This window comes from Molossus molossus, unplaced genomic scaffold (genome assembly GCF_014108415.1).
Source record: "Molossus molossus isolate mMolMol1 unplaced genomic scaffold, mMolMol1.p scaffold_m16_p_4, whole genome shotgun sequence".
In the NCBI taxonomy this organism is placed as follows: domain Eukaryota; kingdom Metazoa; phylum Chordata; class Mammalia; order Chiroptera; family Molossidae; genus Molossus; species Molossus molossus.
This window is the reverse complement of record NW_023425377.1, coordinates 86349231-86362628: the sequence shown is the minus strand read 5'-3', so window position 1 is coordinate 86362628 and position 13398 is coordinate 86349231. Positions and strand designations below refer to the sequence as shown.

General features: G+C 38.0%; 1 protein-coding gene across 1 annotated transcript; it reads left to right on the top strand.

Annotated features, from left to right (window-relative positions):
- Nucleotides 1-2731: 2731 nt before the first annotated feature.
- Nucleotides 2732-5042, top strand: DEFB134 (defensin beta 134). The gene is made up of 2 exons (XM_036282257.1): nucleotides 2732-2789; nucleotides 4900-5042. The coding sequence occupies exons 1-2, from the start codon at nucleotides 2732-2734 to the stop codon at nucleotides 5040-5042; spliced, it is 201 nt and encodes a 66-aa protein (XP_036138150.1).
- Nucleotides 5043-13398: the final 8356 nt, after the last annotated feature.

Sequence of the window (13398 nt, the reverse complement as noted above, 5' to 3'; positions counted from 1 at the left end):
ATGTTGTACACCTGAAACTCATGTTTTAAAAAGACAAGAGATAGCAAACATTGGCAAGGATATGAAAAAAGGGAAAAGGGAAACATTTGAGCACTGTTGTAAATGTAAATTGGTATAGCCATTATGAAAAAGAGTATATAATCTCCTTAAAAAATTAAAAATACCATGTGATCCAAAAATCTCATTTCAAGGAATATATCCAAAGGAAATTAAATCAGTATCTCAAAGAGGTATCTGCACACTCATGTTTATTCCAGCATTGTTTACAACATCCAAGATATGGAAAAGACCTCAGTGGCCATCAACACTAAAGGGATAGAGAAAATGTGGTGCAATACAATATTATTTAGCCATGTAAAAAAGATAAATCCTGCCATTTGTGACAACATGGATGAACCTGGAGGACATTATGCTAAGTAAAAAAAAAAAAAAGCCAGACATGGGCAAATACTGTATTAACTCACTTAGATGTGAAATCTCAAAAACTCAAACTCAGAGAACCAGAAAGTAAGGTGCTGGTTGCCAGGGGTTCAGGGGGTGGTGGGGGTAGGGGCAGGGATGGGGAGATGTTGATCAAAGGGAATAAACTTTCAATTATAAGATCAATAAGTTCTGAGAATCTAATGGATAGCATGGTCACTCTAGTTAATAATATGGTATTATTACCCCGAAGTTTGCTAAAAGAGTAAATCTTACTCTCACCAAACCAAAAAAAAAAGACTATTTGAGGTTAAGGATGTGTTAATTAGTTTGATTGTGATAATTATTGCACAATGTATATGTACTTTAAACCACCACATTTTATTTCTTACATAAATATGATTTTTATTTGTTAATTATACCTCATTAAAGCTGGGGAGAAAAATTCATGAAGAGTGATTGCAGGGAGAGGATATTTTCATTACCTTGGATGTGATGAAAAAACTGGATGTGTGTCAAAAGTTATCAACTTGTGCACTTTAATATCTGCAGTCTTGATGTCATTTATATCACAATAAAGATGGTTTTAAATAATGAGTTATAAAAATATGTTCTTGAGAGAATATTGTGCAACTTTAAAAAAAATCCTACCTAAAGAGTTTATAATGACACAGAATATACTGTATAGAGCATGTTACAAAAGCAAGATAACTAATTACTAGTATATTAAGTTTATAACTATGCAAAACAAAATATTGAACAATAAACCAGGTATAAATAAAACTTTCTTAAGAAGCACACAGGTCAGACAAGAAAAAGTTAAAGGAGTTCATCACCACCAAACCATTATTATATGAAATGATGGAGGGTCTTTTTGAAGAAAAAGATAAATATATGAACAAACAAAATGGCAATGAATACAAATCTATCGACAATGGAATCTACAAACAAACTGAACAGGCAGAACAGAAACACTCTCATAGATACAGAGAACATTTTGTTGGTTGCCAGATGGGAGGGGGTTTGGGGGAATGGGTGAAAAGGTGAAAGGATTAAGAAGTATAAATTCATTGCTAGACTGACAAACTTCAAAGGGAAAGGGGTTGGGGGAGGAGAAATAAGCTAAAGAACTTATATGCATAACCAATGGACACAGACAATAGTATGGGAAAAGGTGGGAGGGGGGCGGGACAGGGAAGGAGGGGGTCAATGGGGGAAAAATGAGGAACATCTGTAATACATACAACAATAAAGATTTAAAATTTAAAAAAAAAAGCACACAGGTTGTCTCTGGGAGATAGGCTTTAAGTGTAACTTTTCTTTCCTTGTAATTTTTAATGTTTAAAATTTTATCTAAAGGTGGCACTTAATTTTTGTTGTAACATAAAGATCAACAAAATAAATTTTATTTATTTAAAAAAAAAGAGAAAGCATATGCCCTGGCCAGTTTGGCTCAGCAGTTAAAACTTTAGCCCACAGACCGAAGGGTCTCAGGTTCAATTTCTGGTCAGGGGCACGTACCTGGGCTGCAGGTTCAATCCCGAAACCCAGTCAGAGTCTTGCTGGAGGCAACCAATCGATGTGTCTCTCTCACATCAATGTTTCTCTTTCTCCCTCCCTCCCTCTCTTCCATTCTATCTAAAAATCAATGGAAAAAGATCCTCGGGTGAATATTAACAAAAAGAGAGAGAAAGCACATAGTTTTCAGGTCTCCATTAGTATTTTTGGAAAACCTAGGTTGTGGGGTGCTTTTTTCAAATAGAAAAGCTGTCAGAGTTTCCTCAAAAAATTTAAAATGGAACTGTCAAAGAGATCCAGGGACATGGAAGCAGTGAACAGACTGACAACCCTCAGAGGGAAGTGGGGAGGGAGGGCAGGAAGAGAAAAACCAAAAAACTTATATGCATATATGCATAACCAATGGACACAGATGACAGTGTGGTGAAGGCAGGGGGGGCAGGAGTGGGGAGGAGGGTGTCTATGGGGGAAAATGGGAGAGCATCTATAATACTTTCAACAATAAAGATAAATTTTAAAAATGTATATTCACAATCAAAGACAAATCACAAAAAAAGAAAAAGAAAGAAATGGGGGGAAGCTGTCCAACAGGAATGGCTGTCAGTTTTTTCTTCATATAAGCACTGTCTCAAGTTGCTGCCTCAAGAGAGATCAGTGTCGCATATCTGCCTGGAGCAGGGCACACCCCAGACCTGAGAGCTTTGTACAGAAAGGTGTGCCCAACCTTCCCTTTCTGCTCTCTGAACACAGTGTCACACCCTGACACCAGCCTCCTCAACAGAAGATCCTGGCCATGAAGCTTCTCCTCGTTGTGTTTGCCCTACTCATCTCCAGGGACACAGCACTGGCAGGTAAAATGGAAATCTTCTGGTGGGGGCAGGGGTGAGAGATCCTTTGTCTAGAAGAGCAATTCCACTAAGCAAACCTATGAATGTCCCACCAGAGACCCTTTACTTTTCAAAGTAAAAAAAAAAAAAGCACCTTGAATCTTGGCTCTCCAACTTGTTAGCTGTACTGCTGCAGGCAAAACTCTGAGCTTCTCTGAACCTTACAAAACGAAAATAACAACACTGCCCTCAGAGTCGTGCAAGAATTAAATGGGATAATATATAGAACATGCCTATACATAATATGTACAGTACCTGACTTATGAGAAGTATTGTTATATTTTCATTAGTAACACCCCATCCTGCTTTGCCACTATTTTGTCTTTAATTTGGGATTATATCTAGTTCTACCAGTCAAAACCAGCAAACAGTGTTAACATTTTAAGCTTTCTAAAATGCAGAAATTGCTTATAGTAAATTTACTATTTGTAGATTCCTTAGGTACATGATGAAACAGATTTGGAACTGCTAATTCCAAGAGAATTAATAAGCTTTATGTGATACAAAGAAATGTCTGATTAGATGAGGTAACAGCTCACGAGACATGAGGGAGAACACTGACTGGTGCCATGTTCTGATTTATAAATCTCATGTTGATTATTCTCTTCACTCAGTGTTATTGAATCAATTCAAATCCATGTGTTATAGGGTCATTATATGTGTCATTTAATTCCTCACCTTCCCTGAAGTATTCTTTAGCCAAATGAATCAGATTTTCAGATCATGTGACTCAACACACTGGATTTAAGAATGCATAGAGTCCAGGTTTTTAAAGCTGTTGATGGGACCAATTCCACTATGGTTTATGGCGACGGATTCATGGTCTCTAGACAGTCAACAATTGCATATAGTCTACAGTATTCCTTTTAGTGTCTCATACATTCCCATAGCTAGTCTTTTTTACAAGACTTTCTTGTCTTTTTTGCAGACCATTACATTTCATCTTCTTGGGCTTCCATCTTGCCAGCTAAGTAACATTGATGACTTCTTTTTCCCTATAGGACAATTATCCTCCAGGGCATGGTGACTTGGATAGTGTATGTGTTGGCTCAAAATATCTACAAATGGCCAAATATTGCCATTCTTGTCCTTTTAACACCAACTTATATATGAACATAAACATTCACATTTTGATGATTCTGTGGAGTAGCATTTAAACAAAAATGTAAGCCCAGTTCATATGCCTTGGGCTCTAGTAAGACATCTCAGATCTTCAGAACTGATTTCATCCTCCTCTGAACTCACACCATTCCTTGATGCAAATATTTCACTGGAGTTTTTATGTTTTTTTCCGCTCTCACAGGTACTTTATGTTTCTTCTCTTTTTGTCTAGACTGAAAATTCTTTGAGATTAAGGTCTATATCATACTCAGATCTGAACCCCAACAGTACCTGAGTTTATAAAAACTGGTTTGGGAATGAATAAATAATTTTAAAATGTGTACATACAGAGGCAACTTGATTGTTTAGAGTATATTCACTGACCAATTTGGGCAAACTTCCAAGTGACTAATGGTCTTAGTTCAGACTACCATAACAAAATACCTCAACCTGTATGGCTTAAAATTTTCTCATAGTTCTAGAGACTAGAAAGTCCAAGATCAACTGAAGATCAATTCAGTTTCTGACAAGAGTTATATTCCTGGCTTATAGACAACATCATCTCCTTTCTGCGTCTTCTACCAATAAGGCAAAAATCTTATTAATTTAGGCCAACTAAATTAGGGCCCAGTGCATTAGGGCATTAGGGTCCCAATTTTATTAACTTAATTAACTTTAATTACCACCTAAAGTCCTTATCTCCAAATACAGTCATACTGAGGATTAGTGTTTCAACATATAAACTAGGGGGGGAAGGGGGGTGCAATTCAATCCATAGCACAAGTTAATTTTCTTCCATCAGAATTAATTAGAATTAATTGATTCCATTCCATCAGAATCAATTGATTCAAACAAAATCATTCATATGACCTAGTTTCCTTGGAATCCCAGTGTGATAAAAAATGGAGGAACTCATCATTTTATAGTGCAACAAGGCCTATAATGAATTTTCTTCCATTCCTTTTCTTTCCAGGCTTGAATATAATATCATCAGAAATGTACAAGAAATGCTATGGAAATGGCACCTGCAGACTTGAGTGCTATGGAAGTGAAATGCTAGTTGCCTATTGTAGGCTTCGTTTGGAGTGCTGTGTCAAAGGAAACCCTGAGCCCTGACATGAGACGCCAGTGAATGCCAATTAGCTTGAAAGTCCTTGACCACGGCCCATCGTTCGCACAGCCAAGGAATTTAAACTGTGATATCATGATGTGCCCACAACTGTTGCTTTTTAGCATTTGTATAAGCTTTCAGATTCTTATGATTTTGGATTTTAAAAGTTGGGCAGCAGTCCTGGCTGGTTTGGGTCAGCGGTTAGAGAGTTCTGGGTTCAGTCCCCGCTAAGGGCAGTATCTCAGTTGCGGTTTTGTCCCCAGCCCTGGTTGGGGCTGTGCAGATTGACACAGCCAGTCAATGTGTCTCTCTCACGTCAATGTTTCTCTCTCTCTCCCTCCCTCTCGCTCTATCTGAAGACAAATGCAAAAATGTCCTCTGGTGAGAATTAAAATAAATAAATAAATAAATAAATAAATAAATAAATAAATAAATAAATAAATAAATAAATAAATTTTTAAAAGCTGGGCAGCAGCTTTCCTAAAAAGAGCTAAGCTTCTCATGAAAACAACTTAGATGGTATTTTCTCATTTCAAAGTGATATCCATGTTCTCCTCAGTGACTGTCTCTTTACTCATAAAAAGGATGTCTTAATTATTCATAGAGGCTTCAGATTACAAAAACATCCTTTTATACCTAGGCTTTACCATCCCCACTCACCTCTTCTTGAATCCTCCCATCTGTAGAGGAACAGATCTGCCTTGGCCCCACCCCACACACAACCCCACCCCCATGACCTTATGCATCCCTTAAATAGACTACACAGGCAAGGCTTAACTGCAGGCTGGCTCCAGTCTTGACTGAGTCTGACATGGCAATTCTTGAAATACAAGGAGAAAGGTCATGTTGTGATGGGATCCACAAGGCAAGTTTTCATTCACCTCCCTAGTTTTAGAGAATGAAAGCATGGGACTTTCCACCTCAGCCTAGTTAGAGTCCAGCTACAGACTATAAGACCACTTGGCTATGATTTAGAGTTGGCCCCTGAGCAACAGAGTGGCCCACCACCTTTGTTGTCCATCATCTGTCCCCTCTGGTGGGGTGTCATTCTGTGGGACTAAGGTCTAACACTATGTTTTGCTGTGTTTGTCAGCAATAAATTATCTAAATCCATCTGGTTTCATTGTTTTCTTTACCAGCTAACTTTATGAAAGTCTAACAGTCCAACCTGTGCTGGTTGTCCTACTGAGTACTGTGATGCTGCTGAATGTCTACCCAGCTGCTCAACACCATCAACCTATATACAAATGCTTAAGTGTGTGAGGGCTGCATATGCTACTTGGGAAGAGGGGTTCAGTGGCAGAGGTGAGTAGAGATTCTGATCGTGGAACAATTTTTTTGAGCATTAATGCTGAATACAGCAGGACTCTCTAGTAATTGTGAGGATAAAACTCTAGCTGCAAAGAGTCCATTGCTTACTGTATACAGGGCTGAGGAAACAATGGCTAAGTCCTGGCCTGAAATCACAGTACAGTACTGCCTTTCTAGCCCCCTCACTGCAACTGGGAAGAGATGAAGGAACAGAGCATGAGAAAGAATAAGGGGTTATGAGGTGTTCTACCCTCCCAGACATTGTTCATCCTGTGATAAAAATCCAGCGCTGGTGTCTTTAGTTGGGAGATACTAAGAATACAGTAGAGTGTATTCTCCTCTCAGAGGCCCTTACTGTGGAGTCACTAGGGGAGATAAGTTAAAACAGAATGGGATTAGAGATGGCCTGGAATGGTAACCTTGGTTGTTAAGTACCCATAGTATAGAATGTATCACAACACAGCCTAAGAAAACTATCATATTCTGAAGGAGGCAGGTAATCCTTATTTGAAGAACACCAAATCTTCTGGACCTGTGGCCTATAACATCCCAGGTAGCCTTATTTTATTTTTTCACTTCAGATGTATGTTCTCTAAACACACAGATAAACTAAAACTTGAAAACAATCCAGCCTGCTGATTATCTGAAGAACCTCTTTGCAACTAGATGAGGGGACACTGTTAGAGACCCACTAGAGTGGTAATCCGGGGTTCTCTCTGCTGGAAGAATCAGAAATTTTCTGGACTTGGCCTAAGTCTTAAATGGACAGAACTGCCCACCACTACAAGAAACCTAAGTAAGATGTAGAAGCCAACAGTACACTTCCACAAACCCAAAAGTCTGCATTCACATACTGTCAGGAGATCAACTCCATTATTAACAATGGTAGCTACAAACTGCTTTATTCTTTTGACACAAAAGTGTGTGTATTACATGAGCAGCTCTAGGTTTTCTAAGCTTTTTTAAGCTCCAAAGCCTTGTAAAAAATTATATACTGACCAAATCTCCCAGTAAAGCCAAATATAGAAAGGTTTTGATACAATATAGAGCAAACTTCCTTCAAAATTCTTACTGGATATCATTCTCTGATATACTACTCATTCAACAGTAAAAACTGCATTGATTCAAAGTGATATCTGGGATGTCTAGAGTTTGTAATGAGATTCTCAGAAACCTCAAGGGCAAGAAAAAGCTCTGTCTTTAATAAAGCTCATTTTTGCTTAGGGCTGATTTAAATAAAAAGTGAAATTGCTGTCTCTCATTTAGCTAAGGAGATGATCAACTTGAACTGATCCACAGATCACAAGAACCACAAAGATACATTTTAACTCTGCCTTCTCCTTTTGCTCAGCTTATGCAGAGTGAGTCAAGATAAGGTAGAAGGGGAAAATGTTCCATTGGTTTTCCAATTGTTCTGAGTGACTCTCTCACCCACTTGCTTCCCATGACCATAGCCAGGGAAACAGAGATGTCCTTATTTCTCTCTCTTTATCACATCTCACAGAATGGTGGGATGGCCCCTGTGGTTTAAACTTAGGCTGTAATCAGCTATAAGATTAAAATGATCGTGGGTGGTTTACTTAATCAGATTGAAATCCCACAAAGAGCAAGATTTGGGTTTTCTTATTCTTTCTATTCCAGAACACATTTTTCATTCAGGATTTGTATTTCAAATCTTGTTAGCTTGCTTAAGTATTGGAAACCCTCAATCATTTCTATAGTTGCTCGAATTTGTAATGCATGCTATCCTGAGTCAAAAACTATGAATTATTTGTTTTAATCCAAAAAGTTCATTCTCGCCCAGCTGGTGTGGCTCAGTAGTTGAGTGTCAACCCATGCACCAAGAGGTCACTGGGTCAATTCCCATTCAGGGCACATGGCCAAGTTGTGGACCTGATCCCCAGTGCGGGGCAAGCAGGGGGTGGCCAGGCGATGTTCTCTCTCATCAATGTTTCTCTCTCTCTTTCCCTTTCCCTCTAAAATCAATAAAGAAAAAAAATGTTTTAAGAAGTTCATTCTCGCCCTGGCCGGTATTGCTCAGTGGTTAGAGCGACGGCCTCTGGTCCAGAGAGACCCAGGTTCAGTTCCCTCTAAAGGCACGTACCTCAGTTGCAGTTTGTCCCCGGCCCTAGTTGGGTCCTTCGGGGTGGCAACCAGTCGATGTGTCTCTTTCATGTCAATGTCTCTCTCTCTCCCTCCTACTCTACCTGAATAAAACATTAAAACATGTTCTCGGGTGAAAATAAAAAATAAAGAAAGAAAGAAAGAAGTTCATTCTCTTTTCCAAATTAATTATACTTCTAAACTTCCTTCAAGTATGGAACACAGGTCTAACTGCATAGGCAACTTCCTTGAGTATGAAGTTAGCTGTCTTATATAAGCTTGCCTACAATTTCTTTCGGTTTCCACTTGAATGAACTACCTTTTGTGTCCCTTTCCTTTGCCTATGTGAGTCCTGAAAGCTGAAGGGAGTCTCTTATAGAAGCATGTAGTTTGGTCTTGTTTTTTGTAATTGTTGTTGCCTGTTTGTATGGTTGGTTGTTTGCTTTTGGTTTTTATCCATGCAGTCACTCTGTCCTTTTGATTGGAGAATTAAATTCATTTTTATGTAGGTTAATTATTAATATATAAGAACTTACTGATGCCATTTGCTTTCTGGCTATTTTGTAGTTCTATTTTTTCCTCTCTGGCTGCCTACATTTGTGAATTGATAATTTCAGTGATGAACTCAGATTCCCTTTTCTTTATCTTTTTCTTTCTTTTTTATTTTATTTTATTTTTGTCACATATGTTTCTCCTTTTTTATTCCATTGACACCCTCCTACCCATCCCCCCACTCCATCCCCAGCTTTGTTGTCCATGTCCATTGATTATACATACATGCATATAAGTTCTTTGGTGTGTCTCTTCCCTCCCCCCCCCACCCTCTCTTCTGAGGGTTGTCAGTCTGTACCCTACTTCCATGTTTCTGGGTCCACCCTATTCCTCACACTGTTATGTTCATTATATTCCACAAATAAGTGAGATGATGGGGTATTTGTCTTTTTCTGCTTGGCTTGTTTCACTTAGGATAATACTTTCCAGGTCACTCCATGTCGTCTCAAAGGATAACAGATCTTTCTTTCTTACAGCTGCATAGTACTCCATTGTGTATATGTACCACAGCTTCTTTATCCATTCATCTACTGATGGACACTCAGGAAGTTTCCAGATCTTAGCTATTGTAAATACTGCTGCTATGAACATGGGGGTACATATATTCTTTCTGATTGGTGTTTCAGGCTTCTTAGGGTATATTCCTAGAAGTGAGATCATTGGGTCAAATGGAAGTTCAATTTTAACTTTTAGAGGTAGCACCATATTTCATAGTGGCTACACCAGTCTGCATTCCCACCAGCAGTGTACTAGAGTCCTCTTTTCTCCACACCCTCGCCAACACTTCTTGTTTGATGATTTGTTGATGGCGGCCATTCCGACAAGTGTAAGGTGGTACCTCATTGTTGTTTTAATTTGCATCTCTCTGATGATTAGTAATGTTGAGCATTTCTTCATATGTCTCTTGGCCATTTGTATGTCCTATTTGGAAAGGAGTCTATTCAGCTCCTCTGCCCATTTTTTAATTGGGTTCTTTATCTTCCTTTTCTTGAGTTGTATGAGTACACTATATATTTTGGAAATTAACCCCTTATCTGATGTATCATTGGCAATGATGTTCTCTCATGCAGTGGGTTGCCTTTCCATTTTGATGGTTGTTTCTTTTGCTGTGCAGAAGCTTTTGAGTTTGATGTAGTCCCATGGGTTCATTTTTTCCTTTGTTTCAGTTGCCTTAGGTGATGTATCAGTGAAAGTTCTGCTGCATATGATGTCCAAAATTTTGTTGCCTACATTTTCTTCTAGTATTTTTATGGATTCACAGGTCACATTTAAGAATTTTATCCATTTTGAGTTTATTTTTGTGTATGGTGTAAGTTGATGGTCTAGTTTCATTTTTTTGCATGTAGCTGTCCAATATTTTCAACACCATTTATTAAAGATGCTGTCTTTACACCACTGTATGCTCTTGCCACCTTTGTCAAATATTAATTGAGCATATTGCCTTGGGTCTATTTCTGGGTTCTCTGTTCTGTTCCACTAGTCTATATTGCCTATTCTTTTGCCAGTACCAGGCTGTTTTGATTACAGTTACTTTGTAGAATAACCTGATATCTGGTATTGTGATCCCACCTATTTTGTCCTTCTTTTTCAAAATTGTGAATGTTGTACCAGTCTTGCATTCCTGGGATGAATCCCACTTGGTCATGGTGGATAATTTTTTTGGTGTATTGCTGGATCCGATTTGCTAGTATTATGTTCAGGATTTTGGCATCTGTGTTCATCAGGGATATTGCCTGTAGTTTTTTTTCTTTGTAGTGTCTTTTTCTGGTTTTGGAATTAGAATTATACTGGCCTCATAAAATGAGTTGGGAAGTCTTCCTTCTTCTTGAATTTTTTGAAATCATTTCAAAAGAATGGGTGTTAGTTCTTCTTTGAATGTTTGGTAAAACTCCCCTGTGAAGCCATCAGGACCTAGGCTTTTGTTTGCTGGGAGAGTCTTGATTACATCTTCAATTTTTTCTGTTGTTATTGGTCTGTTCAAGTTTTCTATCTCTTCCCTGTCCAGTTTTGGGAAACTGTGTGTTCCTAGAAATTTGTCCATTTCGCTTAGATTGTCGAATTTGTTGCCATATAGTTGTTCATAGTAGCTGTTAATGAGCTTTTGTATTTCTGTGGTGTCAGTTGTTACTTCTCCTCCTTCATTTCTGATTTTGTGCATTTGGGTTCTCTCTCTTTGTTTCTTGGTGAGTCTAGCTAAGGGTCCATCAATCTTGTTTATCTTTTCGAAAAACCAGCTCTTTGTTTCATTGATCCTTTGAATTGTTTTTTTGGTCTCTATGTCATTTATTTCTGTTCTGATCTTTATTATTTCCTTCTTTGTACTTGCTCTGGGGTTTTCTTTTTGTTTGCTTTCTAATTCTTTAAGTTGTGATATTAGACAGTCAATTAGAAATTGTTCTTGCTTCTTGAGGTAGGCCTGTAGTGCTATGAACTTCCCTCTCAGAACTGCTTTCGCTGCATCCCATAGATTTTGTGTTGTTGTGTGTTCATTTTCATTGGTTTCCAGGAAGTTTTAATTTCTTCCTTGATCTCCTTGGTAACCCATTCATTGTTTAATAACATGCTATTTAGCCTCCATGTGTTCAAATGCCTTTGCATGTTTTTGTTGCAATTGATTTCTAGTTTCATGCCATTGTGACCTGAGAAGATGCTTGATATGATTTCAATCTTCTTGAACTTGTAGAGATTTAGTTTATGTCCTATTATGTGGTCCATCTTTGAAAATGTCCCACGTGCACTTGAGAAGAATGTGAATTCTGTAGTTTTGGGGTGTAATTCTCTGTAGATATCTATTAAATCCATTTGGTATAGTCTTCATTCAGAGTCTTTGTTTCCTTGCTAATTTTTGTCTAGAGGGTCTATCCAGTGATGTCAGTGGGGTGTTGAAGTCCCCTGCTATAATTGTATTGCTGTCGATTTCTCCTTGGAAGTCCTCCAGAAGATTTTTAATATATTTTGGTGCTCCTATATTGGGTGCATATATGTTTATCAAGGTTTTATCTTCCTGTTGGATAGATCCTTTCAATATTATGTAGTGGCCTTCTTTGTCTCTAGTTATGGTGTTCATTTTGAAATCTATTTTATCAGATATGAGTATTGCTACTTCCTGCTTTTTAATTGTTTTTTCAGCATCTATTGATATGATCATATGGTTTTTGTCTTTCGTTTTGTTTATATGTTGTATCACATTTACTGATTGGCAAATAATGTACCAGCCTTTCATCTCTGAAATGAATCCCTCTTGGTCACGGTGAATAATTTTTTAATGTATTGCTGGATCAATTTGCTAATATTTTGTTAAGAATTTTGGCATCTATGTTCATCAGGGGTATTGGCCTGTACATTTCTTTCTTTGTGGTGTCTTTATCTGGTTCTGGGATTCAAATTATGCTGACCTCATAAAATGAGTTTGGAAGTCTTTCTTCTTCTTAAATTTTTTGGAACAGTTTGAGGAGAATGGGTGTTAGATCTTCTTTACATGTTTGGTAAAACTACCCCCGTGAAGCAATCCAGGCCTGGACTTTTCTTTGCTGAGAGTTTCTTGATTACATCTTCAATTTCCTTAGTTGTTATTGGTCTCTTCAAGTTTTCTATCTCTTCCTGGTTCAGTTTTGGGAGACTGTGTGTTTCTAGAAATTTGTCCACTTCACCTAGATTGTCCAATTTGTTGGTGGACAATTGTTCATAGTATTTTTTAACCATCCTTTGTATTTCTGTAGTGTCAGTTGTTACTTGTCCTCTTTCATTTCTGATTTTGTTTATTTGGGTCCTCTCTTTTTGTTTCTTGGTGAGTCTGGCTAAGGGATCATCAATCTTGTTTATCTTTTCAAAGAACCAACTTTTTGTTTCATTGATCTTTTGAATTGTTTTTCTAGTTTCTATGTCGTTTATTTCTGCTCTAACATTTACTGTTTTTTTTTCTTCTACTTGCTCTGGGTTTTTCTTTTTGTTTACTTTCTAGCTTCAAGTTGCAGGGTTAGAAAGTCAATTAAGAGTTTTTCTTGCCCTGGCCAGTTTGGCTCAGCGGTTAGAGCTTTGGCCTGCAGTCCAGAGAGACCCGGGTTCAGTTCCCGCTAAGGGCATGTACCTCGGTTGCAGTTTGTTCCTGGCCCTGGTTGGGTCGTGTGGGTGGCCCTTTCACATCGATGTTTCTCTCTCTCTCTTTCCCTCCCACTCTATCTGAACAAAAAAAATAAAAAAAATGTCCTCGGGTGAGGATTTAAAAAAAAAAAATTTTTTTCTCGTTTCCTGAGGTAGGCCTGTAGGGCTGTAAACTTCCCTCTCAGGAATGCTTTCACTGCATCCCATAGGTTTTGTTTTGTTGTGTGTTCATTTTTATTGGTTTCCGGGAAGATTTTAATTTCTTCCTTGATCTCCTTGGTAACCCATTCATTA